An 18,502-nucleotide genomic window follows, 5' to 3' on the forward strand; every position below is an offset into this window, starting at 1 on the left:
AGCTGCAGTGTTCCATGAAACATTAGATATAGTGTTCCATGCAACATTAGCTGCAGTGTTTCATGCAACATTAGCCACAGTGTTCCATGCAACATTAGCTGCAGTGTTCCATGCAACTTTAGCCACAGTGTTCCATGCAACATTAGCTACAGTGTTCCATGCAACTTTAGCCGCAGTGTTCCATGCAACATTAGATACCGAGTGTTCCATGCAACATTAGATACAGAGTGTTCCATGCAACATTAGCTGCAGTGTTTCATGCAACATTAGATACAGAGTATTCCATGCAACATTAGATACAGAGTGTTCCATGCAACATTAGCTGCAGAGTGTTACATGTATGACGGTACTTTAACCAAACCTCCATTGCATCATGTTTATTTCTAGTTGTCATTTTTTATTTCAAACAATATTGTAATATCATTATATGTAATATATATGTGTGCAAGCACAATTATGTGTGCAAGATAAATTATTATAAGTACCACCTGTTAACAGAATTAAGCAGATTTAAACAAGAAACCAGCATATCTACAAAGGAGACAAGAAAATACCTTCAAATTAAATGCTTAGTGATTAAAAGATGCCAAACATCAACAGAGTTAGAAACAGAGTAACGAATCAGGAAAATGGAAAAAAAAAAAAAAGGAAAAAGGAGGGAGCAAGGAAACTTTACATGATCCCTGGGACAGAAGGATAAAAAGATTGAGATAATAAAAAATAGAAAGGGGAAAATTACATAAATAAGGCTAAATAAGGCAAGATAAGAAAAAAAAAAGACATGATTTCTCCTGCATAAAATAGAGTTACTCAATAGATTTGAGACAAGCTTGGAACCGCATGGTTTAGATGAGCATTGGAGGCTTTACCTTTAACAGTAACACAGTCTATTATCACCAGAAGAGAAGCCTGGGGAAGAGGGGTTCCCAAAAGCAAGGCAGAGAAGATCCTTCCTGCAGTACACCTGGTTCCTCAACCCTCACCCCCTCAACAGGAAAAACAGTCAGTCACACCATCATACAAACAAAGCATGCCTTGCCTTGGAAGATCCTGATTTTAAAAATAGAGATTTAGACCTAATTTTTTTCTCCCTTCTTGAAATTTCTTCGACTCAAGAGTGCTATTCTAATACATCACCTAATGTAAAACACAGTCAACAGCTTACCTCTCCCGGTGTGTTAGGATCTGAGGGCCACAACACAAATTGACTCATGTTTTGTCCGTTACTGCATCCAGGGTTTCTTTACACGGTATCCATGGCAGACTGCGTAGGTAGCAGCAGGGTTCTGCAAAACTGAAAACCTCACAATTGTCAATGCATAAACCTAGGTTACCTCGAGGATCAATCCACTGTGGAGAGCAGCTACACCACACAGACACTTAGCTATGCAGTTTAGTGGACATGACTATGATCAAAGTCGAAATGGCCAAGACTACAGGAAAACAATAATGCTAGCCCAGAAGATCTCAAAATGTAAATGATTTTTATCATATTTAAATATATTCTAACTCACTGGCCCAGTAACAGTATATTAAATGGGGGTGAGTATCAGTACTGTCCAGGAACTGTGAGAAGATTTAAATATGAACAAACATAAATTTTACTGCAAAAAGCTGTTTACTTTTGGAGTATTCAACTGCCTTGAAGAAAAGCTTAGATTTAAAAATCTAAAGATGCTTACTAGTTTCTTAGGGAAAACACAACCATGCAACATAAATTCATGGTCTCCTAACCCCACTCTATCCAATCTAATGACACATTTTGGGGACCTCTCAAGATCTGCCTTTTATTTAATAGCCTGTGCACAGCCACCTTACTGGGGCTACAGGTAGGTAGGTGGTGACTCTTGCTGAGATCCGATTACACAGCACAATGAAGCATCTGCACTGTATTTCATTTGATAGCCCAAACAAGGTGGTTACGGTACTTGCTTTTGCGGGGTGAATGTACACTCTTTGTAATATTTAATGGTGCTTTTAAAGGAAACACTTTCGTCTTCAAGGGATTTTTGAGGGGAAACGGGGGGGGGGGGCGGCGCATTGGGGGGACTGCTACAATCATTCCTTGTGACTATACACAGCAGGTGAAGCACGACTAGATATTTATCAATTAGTTTTTATATTGGTTATAACTATCATTCATCTTTCAAATAGTTTACCAACATAAGAAATATTTAAGAAAAAGAAAGTTTACCCTGATGAAAAGAAAGCATTTATAACATCAACTACCAGCACGGTGCGACAACGGTGACTTATTATTCGATAACCTTCCTGCCATCACACTCCAGTTCTTCCCAGAAAAGTAAAGGTAGCCGCAGGAAGCCAAGAGATAAGGACCCATTTGTACATTTCACCAACTCTAAAACAAAACGCGTCCGAATTTTCCTCTGCACCTGCATCATAGGGCAGGGAGGGGGCAAGGTACCCTGGAGTCGCGCTAGCACTCAGAGGCGGGATGCTGACACCCGGGATGCACTCAGCGGCTACGCCAGTCGGGCTTTTCACTCTGCCCAAACCCTTTCCAGCAGGCGTTCACCTCTCGCAAGACCTAAAGAAGACCGGCTCGCTGTCCCCTACTCTATCACAGGCTCAGGAGTAGGCAGCGAGACTAGCTGAGCGCACCACAGCTGCCCCAGAAGCCATGTCGCCAACTCCCGCTAGCGCCGCCAGGTTCCTAGAACACTTACTTCCAAGTTCTCGGCCCGAAGCCGAGTTCGCACGACCGCAAGCTTTCTCACGGCGCTCCTGCGACAGCGCTGGACACCCGACCCAGCGCAACCCCTGCGCGCAGGCGCCGCCTCCGCCTCCACAACGTCCGCGTATGACGTCACTTCCGACACACCGCTCCGCAGTGGGTCGGGGGGCTCCTGAAGCTCTGTGTTGTTAGCCTGCGGGTCCTGGGCTGCATGACCCAATTCCTTTTTTTCTGCAGACTCTCTTCCATGCTTAAATTGGCCGCTCCAATCCAAATTAGCGGGGCGTTTGGACAAAGTCACGAGATTGTCGAGGTTTCCCGAAGTCTCTGCCGGGTGTCGGCCTCTGAGGTTGCAGTTGCTGGCTGCAGTTCTGCCCGTTTCACTTCTGAGGGTGCTGGTGTTGTGTTACAAGGGCAAGTTACTTTACTGTGGGCCTTACTCAACTGTGAAAAACACTAGTACCCACAACCTGAGGCTGTTGTGTTCTTTGAGGTAATGTATAGAACGTTCCAGCATACTGCAATGAACATTAACAGGGTTTTTTTTTTTCATTGTTGTTGTTTGTTTGTTTTTTCTAATGATGTGATATACTTGCTTGTTCCGCGTTGGAACACATACGTGTACTGGAAATACTTTTGTTCAGTGCTTAGCTGATGAAACTGGGTACCTTCCCCTTTGGAAACATATATATAAACTTGATTGAAAACTTTTGCTGAGTTATCGTGCTAATGGGAGGCACCACGACTAAAACAAGTTGTCCCTGAAAAGTAGGCATACTCATCAATAAGGAGGTCTGTGTGTGTATGTGTGTGTGTGTGTGTGTGTGTGTGTGTGTGTGTGTGTCCCCACAAATCTCATATTGACCCGGCAAAGCAGGGGGTGTCTTCGTTTTTAACTGGTTAATAGGAGCAGTTCTAGAAGGTTAGCAGGCTATGACTGTACTGCCACTGACAGGGCAGGGTTTCATTTACTCTTTTGTAGTTCAAAGTTTACTCTTTTGTAGCTCAGCCTTTTGTTTAGAAAGATGGCAAAACAAGCTAGTAGTAGTGTTGAAATGTGGGTGAGGGGTCAATGTTCCAAATAACTCAGAAACACCCCCCCCCATAGACCTGTAGAATAATATAGCTAGATTAGATGAAGTGTTTCCAGTGCTACATTTTATTAGAACAATGACTTTGGTTGCTCTGAGATAAGGTCCCCTGTATAGCTCAGACTGCTCCTCCTGGAACCCTCCTAGTGTTAACAGGTCTTGGAGACGTATACAGCCATGCCTGGTTTAGACCCAATGATTTTGTAATGCACTGTTTGACTGTAAGGATTCAGTAATTTGCCACAAGGTACAGAGTTAGCCAGTGTGATCTTAGAATCGAGCCTCTTTAATTCCATTTATTATTCATTTACTCACATAAGACGCACAGACTTTAGAGAAAGATGGATACAGTGAACACTTGCTTGAGGAAGTTTCCTACCTTGGGAGGACAGCAGCCCTTGATGGAAAGGTAATTTAACGTTAGCATAATCACAGGGACATCTAGTTCCATCCGTCAACCAATGACACTTTCCTTTGCTCCCCAGAAACCATAGCTTGGGTTTTAGAAATACAAGATGATAATGTTTTCATCAAAATTTAAATCATTAAAGCCAGACTTTCAAAACTGTCAAGCAATCAGGATTTACACTGATCTCATAGTCAGCTACCAGAGACCCAGACACTATGAACCATGGCCTTTGTGTTGAAAGCAGATTCCCCTCAGCTTCTTCATTTGCCTCATCAACGCTTTCTTCTTAGCTACTTGTTTCTCTAGTCGATTAACAGGGCCGATTGGGAATAATCCTTATTGCCTCTCGAGACAGACCACCCTCCATGTCTACAATGAGCACAATTATCTAGGGTGACAAGGCTGTACCCCAGAACACTCATGGGAACCAGATTGTCCCCCACAAGTGACAACAGCAACAACTTTCCACAGCCTGATCGTGGAACCAGAACTGAGATAACCAAACACTGGCACAACCAAGATCAACCATTCTGTCAGCTAACCACAAACCAATTTCTTCCTTCCTATCTCTTTTACATATAAAGTTGCAGCGTTCCTGTTAGCCCATGGAAGACAAGCTTGCAGTCACCGTTCCATTTATCAGTTCTTCCCAGCATGCCATACTGATTAAACCTACTTTTTGTGACTCATCTCACCGCTTTGGATGGCATATTAGAATAGGTGGCCAGGTCTAGTGTTGGGACCCTGAGCCAGGTCTTTTTTGCCTAAAGCCCTGGAGACAAAATCTCTTATCATTGTCTATTTTAATACATTTCATCTTGAAGATGTTATGGTTCTTAATGCCCTGCCCCTTTCTGTCCCACACTTGAGCAAGAAACCAACAGCTTATTTTCTTTGTTTAGAATAAAATAAAAATTTAAAATAAAAACCAGATAATTCTCTTCATACGCACAGAACCACCTATCTTTTATGAGAGTCCATTTTCTTTGTCAACTTGATAAGTCACACACAGTTATTTGATGAAACGTTTTGTGTATTTCTGTAAAATAATTCCTTAAATGAAAATGACATTTCCATGTGTTGTTTTTTTTTTTAAATTCATTTTTATGTGTGGTTGCCCTGACCCGCAGTCAGGGCAGTCGACCAGGGTCTGGGGTCCACCTAGGAGAGAATAGGGGACAAGAGACGCAAAGAACGGACAGTAAGTCAAGAAGTGTGATCAAACTGACAATTTTTAATTTTTCTCAGGCAGAAGATATACTGGTAGGAGCAAAATGTGGGGAGTGGTTAGGTAACCACAAAAGAATGGGCCTGGCTCAATGACCAGGATGTTGGCTGGGTAAATCAGTCGGGGGTGGGGGTCGGGGGTGGACAGTAGGGTGGGTGACTTAGTGACCTGACCACCAGTGCTAAACGACCTGACAACCAGATTTATTCTATCTGTTGAGTTCAAGCAGAACTGCAGGTGCAGGCTTAGGCATGGCTGTTTTGATCTAACATACGGCTAAAATACAATTGCCCTTGAATCTAGCATGAAGGCTGCTTCCAACATGAGGTGTTTTGCCTGCATGTATGCCCATGTACCATGTGCAAACCTGATGCCTAAAGAGGTCTGAAGAAGGTCTCAGAGACTTTTAGATTGAAATTATGGACAGTTGAGAAGCTTCCTTGTAGGTGTTGGGAGTTGAACCCTGGTTCTCCGGAAGAGCAGCCAGTGCCCCAATTAGTTGGTTTTGAATAAAACATACAAAACTCCATAATATGGATGGGACTTGTCCAAGTGGTTGAAGGCTGTGAAAAGAAAAGGTTGAGGTAGGTGTCCTGAGGAAATGATAAGTCGGCCTCTGGGTGTCTATCTGCCTCTGGACTTGAGCTGCAGGACCCAAGCCTCATAGGACTCCAAGCTGCTGGTCTACACTGAGGGTCTCAGTTTGTTAGGCTACACGGTTGTGTGATCCAGTTCCTCAGAATGGATCACATGTTAGTAGCCATGTGACCTTAAATAAATCACCTCTTTTAAAATTTCTTCCTGAACAAACACCATGATACTGTCATACAAAAATGAGTAAAACTGGGCTGGAGAGATGGCTTGGCGGTTAAGAACACTGACTGCTCTTCCAGAGGTCCTGAGTTCAATTCCCGGCAACCATATGGTGGCTCACAACCATCTGTAATGGAATCTGATGCCCTCTTCTGGTGTGTCTGAAGACAGCTACAGTGTACTCATATACATAAATAAATCTTAAAAAAGAAAAAAGGAGGAAGAAAATGAGTAAAATTTACCACTGTGACCACTAGATGTCAGGAGGTAAAGTGTGAGTCTGCCTCTGTTTTTCTCTGCTCCCCACCCCACCCCACCGCTACCCCCACCTCTCCTTTGACCTATTGAACTATTACCTACATTTGAGTGCCCCGAGACTTTGGGAGCTGATAGGTCTTAAACATTTGCTGAACGAGTAAAAAAGTAAATAAATTTCAGGAATAATTCTAGGCTTTTCTTTCCACATCTAGTGCCCTGCCCTTTTACCTATTAAAAGAACTTCTTTTTAAAGTACAGTGGTGAGTTTAGAATGGAAAGATGAAACCATAGAGAGGAATTTACAGAAAACGGAGAAAAAGTCATTACATCCCTCTTGCTTGCATGTTTTGAAGCTTCATCTGTATAGCCCAGGGTGGTCTCAAACTCACAGTCATCCTCCTGCCTCTGCCTCCTGAGTATTGAAATTGCAGCCTTGAACCACCACAGTACCATAACACCATGTTCAGCAGAGCCAATGCCAAAACACCGTGGTTTTGAGAGTGGACTTACTGTAAAACACAAGATGAAAACAGTGATCAAAACGGTCACATATTAATATTGTTTTAGTATATTCTTACTTTTAGTGCATGCTTGAAAACTTACATAATGCAAAGTTAAAATGAGAACGGTCATTAGTGACTCATGAATATTTTCCTTCCTGTCCGTGAGACTGAATTTAAACTACCCCAAGGAACCTTTGGATTCTTTGCCTGACAGGAAACAGATTGAGCTTTTCAGTGGATAGGGATCCAGAGATGGGGAGAAATAGCCACCCCTGTTCCCTGCATAGGTAGAGGGAGACCTGCGTGGTTGAGCAGGCAAAAATTCAGTATCTGTGGTAGGGTTCAACGTTTACGCTCTGGGCACTGTATTAGTTTCAGTGCTTACAATGATTTCTTTGAAGCATTAACAAACCTGAGACACCTTGTGACCTGAGGGTGCAGGACGATGCAGTTGCTACAGTGAAAGTCAGGTACTTAAAAGAGGCAACATACAGGTGGTGTGGGGTGCACCCAAGAGGATGATATCCTATGAAGTAGCACTTTGTATGTAGTGAGAATTTTGTTTTGTTTCTTAAAAACCCAACTATGGTGTGTGAATATGTTTTATTTTAATCCCAGGTGTGGGACATGGGGCTGCTTCAGATTGTCCACAGCAGCTGACTGTGATTTGTCTCATGCTCTGGCAGGGGTGTGATTCTGCCACCCGAGGAGAGTTTACATCTGGAGTTCTCGGGACTCTTGAGGGAGTATGAAAATGTCAGAAGCTGTGGGGGGGGGGGCTGCAGCTGCTTCCTGTTGCTGTGAGCAAAGAGATAAGAAGAAGAAATTGGATATCCTGATAACAAAGATTGAACTTGCCCCAAGGAGCTTGATGACCTTTAGCAGCAGGAAGTAGTTAAGGAGATCTATGCCTCCTTTCCCTCTAACTTTCTTTCCCACTGACCTAGTGTTGGGAGTTGGAAGGGCTGGAGGTGGAGAAGGATGGTCGATAATCCAAGAAAGTAGCCAAAAGTACGGTTATATTTGTAAGACAAGTAAAATAATAGAATGGTATGGAAGGTGACACAAAAGACTCTACACGCAGCAACATGGCATAACCTACTTAATTGACATCCATAAACTCAGCCAATTTGGAACCCACCGTACATGTAGACAATTTTGTACCATCAGGAAAAGAAAAATCAATGTGCTTCCACACATTGTATCCCTATTTCTGTTTTGGGACACTCACAGAGGGACTAATTGTTAGGATTGTGTGTGGCTGGGTTGTGGAGGAGCAGGAAGCATCAGCACTGGCTAAGCCTGATAGGAGCTGCCCTTCGAACTTTGTCCCCTAAATGCCTCACTTGCCTTTTGCTGATTCTGCTCCCACTGAGGTGCCGACTCTAAACAGCCAAGAAGTTTAATGGATTCATCCAGAAGCTTGCACCAAGAGCTGACTGTGGGAGACACCACAGAAAGTTCTGTGCTCAACTAAAATAAAAGTGCAGACCCGATGGCCACATGGAGATGTGCTTATTATCGCCCCCTTGCTCCAAGGGGGTGGGATGTAATAAGGCTACTCAGTGCTATTAAACCTTGAACGCTACCTGCTCAGGTTCCTAGATGCTGGCACACCAGTATCTCCTAGACACCAGTATCTGAAGGGAGGTAAAGCTGAGGTTAATGCTTCTTATAGGAAGCGAGACCTGGGCTGGCTGTGAAGACTTCTGCCAACCGAACACACTAGGAGAGTTTGGGGACTAGCCATGGTTTTAGAGGCAGCAGACAGAGATTCCTGTCGCTTGTAAGTAGCTGCTTGCTACAAGGCTGTTGTTGTCATCGCTGCCATCTGAGGGCACACTTGAATGGCTGGCTCTCCTTGACACGTGGGCTACGATTGTTGGAATGAGTCTGACTGATGCTCGATGCTTCCCGGGACTCAGCGTTTTTCTACTAGCCAGAACCTTTCTTAGTTTCAAGAAGTAACGCACCCGGAAATAATATTTAGACATTGTTAAAACGTGCAAACATCAGCGAAGATTTACAAGGACGCCTTTACTTGTCAACCTGCACACTTGTCAACACTGTCATCTGGCTACTTGGTGGACTTTGGCAAACATGAGAAGCCATACGCAGCTGGAAGGACCGTGTCCCAGCTGAGCTTTTAGAGGGAAGAGACAAGGCATGGTTTGTTGTCATACCCAGCCTACATTCAGCCCATAATATGTGTGCAGTTCCTGGACGAACTGTGAAAAATCCCAGCCTTTAGAAGGGACAGAACCAGAGAAGGCAGGGCCTTCTGTGCCCTGGCAAATGACTGCTTTGTGAACAAGTGGTTGACTCCGGTGGTGTGATCCAGCAGCTCAGCTTGCCTTTGGACAATCCCTTTACTAGAGGAAGAGGATCACCCTCCTTGGAGCGCAGCCGGCCCGGCAGAGCACGAAGTGCAAGGGGCAGGAGGCAGTAGCAGCGGTTCCCATTGGCCCAGCGCGCGCCCCTCCTCTTGGGGCCGCCCAGAAAAGGAGCCCTGGGCTGCCCCAGACGTCAGAGGTGCAGGATACCTTGAGAAAATGGCTGAGTATCTGAGGCTGCCCCACTCCCTGGCGATGATCCGCCTCTGCAACCCGCCAGTCAACGCCGTCAGGTAACCCCGGGACCGCGGGGTGTGGCGGGTCTGGGTGGGGGCTTGTCTCCGCTGGAAGCACGGGCCAATGGGCAGCTGTCCGTCTGTCCGCTGGTGACCTCACGGCGTGTTTACGTCTGGTTCTGGCGTGTCTGGAACCCACAGAGGTGAGTCTGGTGCAGCAAGTGGCTGTCTGAACCCCCTTCCTGCAACCCTCGTGCTGGCTTGCAACCCCAGCGTCTCTGTGAGGCCAAAACCTATAGTTAACTGACTTGTAGAAAAGCAGAGTTTGGTTCCTGTGCGTGTCAACTCTCCTTGTCAGAGGAGGCCTACTGAATAGTATTTTCTGAAAGGCTGAAGTTTACTTCACCTGCGATACCCTCCTGTGCAACGCTCTTAGCACATTACCGTTAAAAATGAGATCTGTTGTCTTTTTGAAAAATGATGTTCATTTACCCTGTTCATTTTTTATCACCGCGAATAGAATATAATTCTATATTAGCCCCAGGAGGAGGCTAATATAATTAAAACCCATATATAACCCATACATTGCAGAAGTAGTAGACAGGATTGTGACGGAGACTGTATAATTTTGACTGGTGAGACCTTGCTAAAACCCTTTTCCTAGGTGACACCTTACAGCCTAACGGACAAACCTGGGTGCCGTTCTAGCCCTGTTCACTCTGCAGGGGACCAGTGCAATGGGCTTAGGCTAACTTGCAGAACAGGGTGGTATGGGGGAAGGGGAAGAAGCCCCAGTGACCTTAGAGCTCCCACATTGGAAGCAGCCTCCGCAGCAAAGATCATGATTCCCGGTGGCTGCTAAGAGCCCCCTCCCCTAATCCTTCTCTGCCTATATCGTCTAGTCCTCTCCAGAGACCCGAGGGTACGATCAGGGCAAGGAGGGGTGGCTGGATAGTCTGGTAGTGTTCTGGTCCCGCCCTTCCATGACAATCAACTACCAACAATGATCTTTGGCAAACAAACTCACCAAACTTGCAGCGATTTGACTGGGAGAATTGTCCCGTACAACGGATGAGAACAGCTAGCCATTCACCAGAGAGAGGGCGTTTGCGAGAGGCCAGATAAATGATTCCTCCTAAGTCTAGCTCAGTAGACTAGTAACTGAAGTTAGTTACAAGAATATAGTTACTTCTAAAACAATGGAACCCCTGGAAGCCAACCGCAACACAATGACTCATGGGACTCCTTACAATTGCTTCTGCTCCTGTAACCTGGGCGAGGGGCCTTATGGACCTTGCACGTTTCTGAGCTTCCTGAGCATCCTGAACATCAGACAATGTGTTTAGCTCCCAGTACCTTGTTAGTGTCTTTAGCTTCCCGGTCTTAGCCTTTCGCCCCTTCCAGGAAAGAATGCTTCAGTCCCAAGGAAGTAACTGCACAGCAGCAGAGTAAATAAAGCAAAAATGGGCCATTTGCTGAAAATTCCCACCGCAGGCTGCCGGAGCAAAACCAAACAGATGCCAGGTTGGCACATGCGTGGAATCGCAGCACTCAGGAGGCTGCAGTAGAACCGTTGATCTAGTCAGACCCCGTCTCAGAACAAACAAACAAACAAACAAACAAACAACATAAAAGAGGAGTCATGTTAATTTTAACTAAGATTTAAACCACACTGTTATTTGATCTTATTTTTTAAAGATCTGTTTATTTATTTTATGGGTACACTGTAGCTGTCTTCAGACACACCAGAAGAGGGCATCAGATCTCATTACAGATGGTTGTGAGCCACCACGTGGCTGGGAATTGAACTCAGGACCTCTGGAAGAGCAGTCAGTGCTCTTAACCGCCGAGCCATCTCTCCAGGCCACATTTTATTTTTTAAGCTTGAAAATTATTATTATTTTATGTGTATGGGTCTTTTACCTGCAGGTATATCTGTGTATCACATGCTCTGGTGTTGTTTGGTTTTTTTGTTTGTTTTGAAACAGGGTCTTACTTTGCAGTTCTGGCTGACCTAGACTAACTATGTGAACTAGGGTGGCCTTGAACTTGCCGAGAGCCACCTGCCTCTGCCTCCCAAATATTGGGATTAAAGGTGTGTGCTACTACCCTTGGCTTAACCTGTACTTACTTTAATGTGAAGGATAGCATTGATTAATACATAATACGCAGAAATTACTGGCCACTTTGGGGGGGTGGGGCGGAAGCAAACTACTGGTCACTCCAATTTCATTCAGCTCAGAAACCAGGAAGTGGTGACCACATGTGTTTTCACAAAGAAAGCATAAGCAATATGATTCTGTATCCACATGGGGGCTCATGGACTGACAGGATTACTTGATAAGGGATTCTATTGAATGCTCTTCACGAGGCACTATGTCCATCAAGCGGTAAGGAGGGAGATATCCCACAGTCTCACAACTATTCCTTCTGGTGCCAGCCGGTGTGTTTCTTAGCCTGCTGGGTCCCTCCCCAGTTGGGAGAACGCTTAAGTTAAATGAAACGGAGATTATAAATTATTCCACACTTGCAAGGCCTCCTTGAGCAGCCTGTGGTCAGTCCCCTGTAGTAGCCCCCCTTCTGAACATCTGCTTCAGCTTTGTGGAGATTTTTTTCTTCTCTTAGACCATGCGCTTCCCCATGTGTTTCTCTGAACTTTAATTTTAGGTAAGTCGTTCATCCCATTTTAATGGCTTAGCATCCTTGTTTTTAACCTTAATTTTCTCCCCTCCCTTTCTCCATCTCTCCCTCCCACTCTTTCCCCCTTCCTTCTTCCTAATTTTATGCAGGAAGTTATCTCTCTCTACCTGCAATTGTAAACTGTCCAATTCTCTTTCCTCAACCAGTTAAAATCCTTCCTCGTTGGAGTGGGCAGCCATGTTGTTCTCCACTCTGGGAAGGTTCCGTTTCTTCCTAACTGAAGAACATGACTGCTTACTATCCCACGGACAATGGTTTTCAACATTTTTTTATTACTGTCATCTACTTAGTTAAGAAACCAAATTTGAAGGTGCACACATGCATATAGCCTGTAGAACTGAAAACAGAATTTCCCGAAACCCAGCCAATCCTTACATGCTGAAGATTTCGGAATATTTAGTTTTCTTTCTTTCTTCCTTCTTTTCTTTCTTTCTTTTTTTTTTTTTTCTTTTTCTTTTTTTCGGAGCTGGGGACCGAACCCAGTTTCTTTCTTTTTTTTAAGCTGATTGTACATCACAACTTTGATTTGAGAAGCTTTGGTTTAAGTAACAACAGCGAGAAAAAAAGAAAATCAGAAGGAAAATCCCGCTGTGGACAACAAAGCTGGAGGGTTGGGTTTAAGCCAGCACTCAGAAAATGCTATCTTAAGTTTTTTTGCTTTTCTTTTTTTAATCTTTATAGAGGTGTGCTGTGCATGAATGTGCGTTCACATTTACATGTGCGTGAGGGTGCGCTGTGTGTGAGTATGGAAGCTGGTGGTTGGCCTTGTAAGTCTTCCTTGCTTGAGGCTAAGGCAGTTGGACGCAGAACTCACCAATGTGGTTTGTCAAGTTAGCTTGCCCAAATGTCCCGGTCTCCTGGCCACCACACCCACCCAGCACTCACATAGGTTCTGGTCTCCAGTCACGGTGTGTGCTGCTTTTGTGGTAGGTACATTACCTATTTTCTTAGCCAGTGAATATTATCATCACCCTAGACTCCACTTACACATCTGACTTTGGAAGGAGAGGGCAGGGGCAAAGCAGGGGTGTGTGGCGGGGGCAGGGGAGAGCCAAGGCACTTTCTCAGATCTCCCGTACACTACCTCACTGGAGCCTCTCATCAGCTGAATTTAATAGAACCGTATCAGTTACAACCATTGTCCTTCCTCATTTCTGAGTTTTCAAGGGTCTGGAAGAACGCAGGAGGGAGGGTGGGTTGGAATGAGAGAAGTCTTGTCTTCTCCTAACACTGACTGAGGTTAATTGCAGTTCAAATCGAGATCATCTCTTTTTTTTTTGGTTCTTTTTTTTTTTTTTTTTTTTTTTTTCGGAGCTGGGGATCGAACCCAGGGCCTTGCGCTTCCTAGGTAAGCGCTCTACCACTGAGCTAAATCCCCAGCCCCGAGATCATCTCTTAAAAACAGCCAGCTCTTTGTATCCCTGGACTCACATCAGCCAACCACGGAGAAAGAGTGGTTTTATCCAGGATGTTTGGGTCTCTTTTTTGCACGTACATCTCTCTTTTTTCTTGTACAAAAAAAAAACTATTAGCAAGCATTTTCATTTTCTGGGATATTATTAAACAGTCTAGAAATTAATATATTTTATATGCAGAATGTGTCTTTTATGTTAGGGGCTTGAACATTATGAGGAGTTTGGAATTCTGGGAGGAATGGAAAGTCTTAGAACCAATTTCACACATATACTGGGGAGCGATTATGTGTAATTTTTGGACTTCTAAATATTATATAATGCTTTAAAACCCATTTCATAATCAGGTTGGGGTTTCCAGTAGCCAGATGAAATCCAAGGTTCTGTTTGCTTTTCTCTGGGTTACAGGGTGAAAGGCAACTGGGGGAAAGGTAACCATCGTACACAAGGGCAAGCATCCTCTGTGTCCCCTGAGGTTTGGACTCTTAGTTGCTGGCCTTAGCCAAAGTCCTCTCTAGCAGTTGGTTCTTTGAGGAGCTCTCTCCCTCTGGGTAAAGAGCAGGGATTTTGTTCCTTGACAGCTAATTCACTAAGTGTACAGATAACTCACTTAAGAAAATCCTTTTCTTTCCTTCCTACCTCTCTCCTCAGCCCTTTTCTATTTCTGGTTGTTTGTTTGAAGTTACACCTTTCTAGCCAGGTGACATATGCTAATTGAAATGATTTGGGTTTTTTTTTCCCCATAGAAATAGTTTAGCTCCCTCATTGCTAGACTAGCCAGCTACATTTGCCTCTCTTCTCATGCAAGTCAGCCCGGTTTCTAAGTGCGCAATACAAAGATTTCTATCCCTACCTCTGGAAACAGTAACTTTTGTTTTGTTTTGTTTTTTCTTTTGTAATTCACATAGTAAGAAACCTTATGTTTGATGTTACAACTAACGACACACCCTCAGAACCGACAACTTTTTTTAAAACACCAAACTTACCCCTAGAGGTTTTTTTTGCTTATTTTCTTAAGTTTCTGTTTTGGAAAAAATAATGATCATTTTTAGATGAGGCTTAATTTGATAAAGCTAAGACCTAAAAAATAAACAACGGTTGAAAATGAAAATCCCCCTGTGATCAAAGAAGCTGGGCTCTCAGGAAATGTCCCCTTGCTTTGCGCCCACACAGTGGGCACTTGTCTCCTCGCCCTGTGGCCCCCACATAGTGAGCACTGGTCTTCTCATTCTGTGGTCCTCATTTAGTGGACACTCCTCTCCTCGCTCTGTGGGCCCCACACAGAGGACACTGAACTCCTCGTTCCGTGGTCCCGACACAGTGGGCACTCAATTCCTCACTCTGTCCTCTCTTCCTGGCAGTGTGGTGATGAGGACATGTTTGTCCTGGCTGCTGGGGTCTTTCCAGTGTTGCAGAGCTGTGTTTCCTCCAGAATCATCTGAGTCTTTAAAGCTGGAACATTCCTTAGGGAACATAGGAGGCGCTAGACCCGGTAGCTCACAATTACCTTTTCCCTAGCTACGTTTCTGTTGCGGTAAAAATAAAAAAGGGCAAACCGGTTCGCGCGTGTACCCTGGCGGTCGAGCTCTCGCTAGTTGTGGCTCCAGCGGGCTATTGGAACTAGCGCTAATTTATCTCCGCAGCTCCACGCTGTCCCCAAGTACTTTCTGACCCACTGTCCCAACACAGCACCCTGTCAGGCCTCCTGGCCCTCACTCGCAGCTCTCTTGGCTGGTTTCCACCACGCCAGGCACACACATCCCAATTCCATGGTGGGCCCGTGTGTCCCGCCACCATACACTCCCTTGAACTCAATTAAGTCGCCACATGAAAGACCACATCACACAATATCCTCTGATCTAATTGATAAGATATAATTTGTCCATCTAGATTACACAAAATCCTATACAATCCATTCCTTAAGAATAGTCATAACAATCTGTAATATGGGCAGAGAAGAATCTTAACATCTGCCGCCATGTTCTCTCAGCTGTTTTCCACTGGCTCCGGCCTCCTCTGCCTCTCTAAAACTTTTCTCCCACCCATCCTTCCTTCTCGTCCAAAGACAGGCCTCATTCTATCCTGTACCTGCCTTCACCTGCATAACGACATACCCACATCTTTCTCCCCTTAACCTAGAGAAAACAAAACACAGCTGGTTTCCTTTTCCAGTTTTTCCGACTTACGAACTTTCCCCCAAATTACCACAAACACAGAGGAGAGGCTAGGTAAAGTGGGAAGAACCAATACCTCACCCCAGTGGTGCCCACAGAGGTTGTTTTGACTCAGTTGGGGCCATATGTAATCCACAAGGAAAAATAGCTGCCCCTCTGGCTTTCCTGTCTGCCATTCAGCCAACCCCCGGGTGAGGAACTGACCACTCCCACCATGGAAGGTTCCCTAATGAATACATAATTTTCTCCTTGCAAATATTTTTTGAGTAGTGAGGTCTAACACTTATTTACATAGTGTTTCCAGGTTATGGACGACTGTGAGTAGTCTCATATTAATTCGATCTCATTTCCTATGAGGAACTTCACTCCAGGAGGATTTAGGTGCTCTGGGGAGAAGGAACCTATTTCCCAGATGCAGAGGGAAATGCACGTACCCTGTGAACTGGTAAACATTGTGTACAGTCCTCAAGCTGTGCCATGATACAGTTGCTAATTAACCAGTCAAAAGCAAGGGCTTTTATTTCCTCCCGGATCAAAGGTGGAAAGTCACTAGGGGAAAGGAAATTATTATAAGTGTGTTTATTGGGAGTAATCTGGGGATTTACCCGGAGAAACAGTTTAAATCCTTCATTAAATGTAGCCAGACAGTGTTTGCTTGAGTTCAGATGGCTGTTGGCCGAGTGTAGGTTCAGCACATGCTTGGTGACTGGGCTTGATCCTGGAAACAGTGGATTATAGGTGTGTGTGTGTGTGTGTGTGTGTGTGTGTGTGTGTGTGTGTGTTCCCCATAGCAGTCATCCTTTCTCTTTATTTCTAATTTTTGAGCTAATTTCTTTTGTTACCAAAAACATTCATGAAAAGAGGTGTGTGGTTGGGATGGGAAAAGCCCGTCTCTCTTCAAGCCACGGAGTGAGGTGATTTTGGTTGAGGCCAATCTTTCATTGTTGTGAGGGTTTGTTTTGGAGTTTTGAAACAAGATTTCACCCTGTAATGCAAGCTGGCCTTGAACTTGTGACAATACTCTTGCCTCAAGCATCCAAGTGCTGGAATTACAGATGTGAGCCACCACTGGCTGCCGTTCTTTACCCAGAAGGAAAATACCGTGACTTTCTGTACCCCTGGGTGTCCCATCTGCCATTCAGCCTAAACAGATTTTTAACAATGTAACTACACACAGGATGCCTGCAGCCTGATGAACACAGAGTTCTGGGAAATCTGAGTAGGGAATCACAGGCTTCATGCCACTAATCCACTCTGCCCCACAACAGGCCTCCACAGGTAGGCATTTCCATAGCTTAGCCTTGGCCCTAGAAGGACGCCCACATCCATTGCATGTGCCTTGTCATGTCATGGCTCATAATCTGTTTTCCTCATCAGACTTCATTTCTAATTAACCAGTCAAAAGCAAAAGGTTAAAGGATAAAAAATAACTAGGGAAAAGGTAGTTGTCATGCCAAGGGAATATGAGGAGGAAGATCCATCCAAGGAGTTCTGTGTTTGCTGGGGCTGGGCCTAAGCGGGTAGCTCTTAATACAGTAGCTCCTTCCCCGGAGGCTCTCCCTTAAGGCTGTAGCCAATTCCTGTTCCCGCTGCACTTTCTCAGACCTGGGAGAGGAATAGCTCCTTTGTTCCCAAGGACTTCCTTGTTCTGTTTTAAGGAGGTTCTCACCAGTTTCCTGAGGGCCAGCTTGTTCACCAAGTGAATATGTTCCCAGTTTCCCCTCTGTTTTATTCTTTAGTTCCTTCTCATTTTTAATTTTTAATGGAAAATTGTCTTTCTAGCTTATTGAGTCTTTTCTTTCTTTTTCCCTTGTCCTCGCATATTTTCTTTTTTTTTTTTAAAGACAAGGTCTCGGTATGTAGCTTCAGCCCACAGAGATCCACTAGTTTTCGCCTCCCAAGTTCCTAGATTAAAGGTGAGAGCCATCACGATTACCTACTGCACTGCTGTTTGAATAATTCTTCTTCTCTTCCCCCAAAACTATTATAAGTCCTTAACCGATGTCTTAGCCAAATTTCTTTCTGTTCCAGTCAAAGTCTAGGGTCTCTGAGTAGTCTGACAACTTTCCCAGAACACCGCCTTTCACATCTCTAAAATGGCCACCCTGTGGAAGATACTATGTATTTTACCTGAACTAGGAACACATGCACACAAAAAGCACAGCTGAAAATAATACTTCGTGAACTCGAAACCTAACCTCATCTGTTTGGCCAGTTTTATTTTCTTATTTGTTAATTTCTTTTTGAAAAATTGCACAAATTTGATTTAATAAACTTTAGGTGGTTCCTGCTCATTTTGTTTTTGTTTTAATAATTCCAAAGGGAAAGACTCCTGGAGTAAAGCAGGCCACGGGTCACATGTCTTTCTAGCATCCATTCTCCTGCTTGAGAGAGACACTTAAATACCCCTCACCTGGCCCAGTCAAACCCCGTTATTTGTAGCTGGTTTTCTTCTCAGTTTTCAGAATGAACAAAAAATGTGTATAAAAGAGGAGGGGATGGTTGCCATGTGAACGCCCAGCGCTCTCCTCAGTGGCTCCCAGGAGAGGGAGATCCAGAAGGAGACAGCTTGGCTATGGGGTCCATACCCACCATTTACCCACAGAGAGAGAATAGTGTTCTGTCCACAGTTGAGTTCCCAACGAGGATG

General features: G+C 44.5%; 2 protein-coding genes across 3 annotated transcripts in view; one reads left to right on the top strand and one right to left on the bottom strand.

The window, feature by feature from the left end:
- The window catches only part of Map3k13 (mitogen-activated protein kinase kinase kinase 13), a 144,395-nt gene extending 141,613 nt beyond the window's left edge, over positions 1-2,782 (bottom strand). Inside the window, 2 exon segments of one of the 2 annotated variants that reach the window (NR_201319.1) lie at positions 1,166-1,294; positions 2,688-2,771. The gene's annotated coding sequence lies outside the window, so the exon portion shown is untranslated. 2 annotated transcript variants of the gene reach the window in all.
- Positions 2,783-9,528: 6,746 nt separating this feature from the next.
- Positions 9,529-18,502, top strand: part of Ehhadh (enoyl-CoA hydratase and 3-hydroxyacyl CoA dehydrogenase) — a 33,473-nt gene continuing 24,499 nt past the window's right edge. Inside the window, 1 exon segment of the mRNA NM_133606.3 lies at positions 9,529-9,623. Within this exon segment, the coding sequence (NP_598290.1) occupies positions 9,550-9,623 (74 nt within the window). The 5' untranslated portion in view covers positions 9,529-9,549.

This window comes from Rattus norvegicus, chromosome 11 (genome assembly GCF_021556685.1).
Source record: "Rattus norvegicus strain SHRSP/BbbUtx chromosome 11, alternate assembly SHRSP_T2T, whole genome shotgun sequence".
Taxonomy (NCBI): Eukaryota; Metazoa; Chordata; class Mammalia; order Rodentia; family Muridae; genus Rattus; species Rattus norvegicus.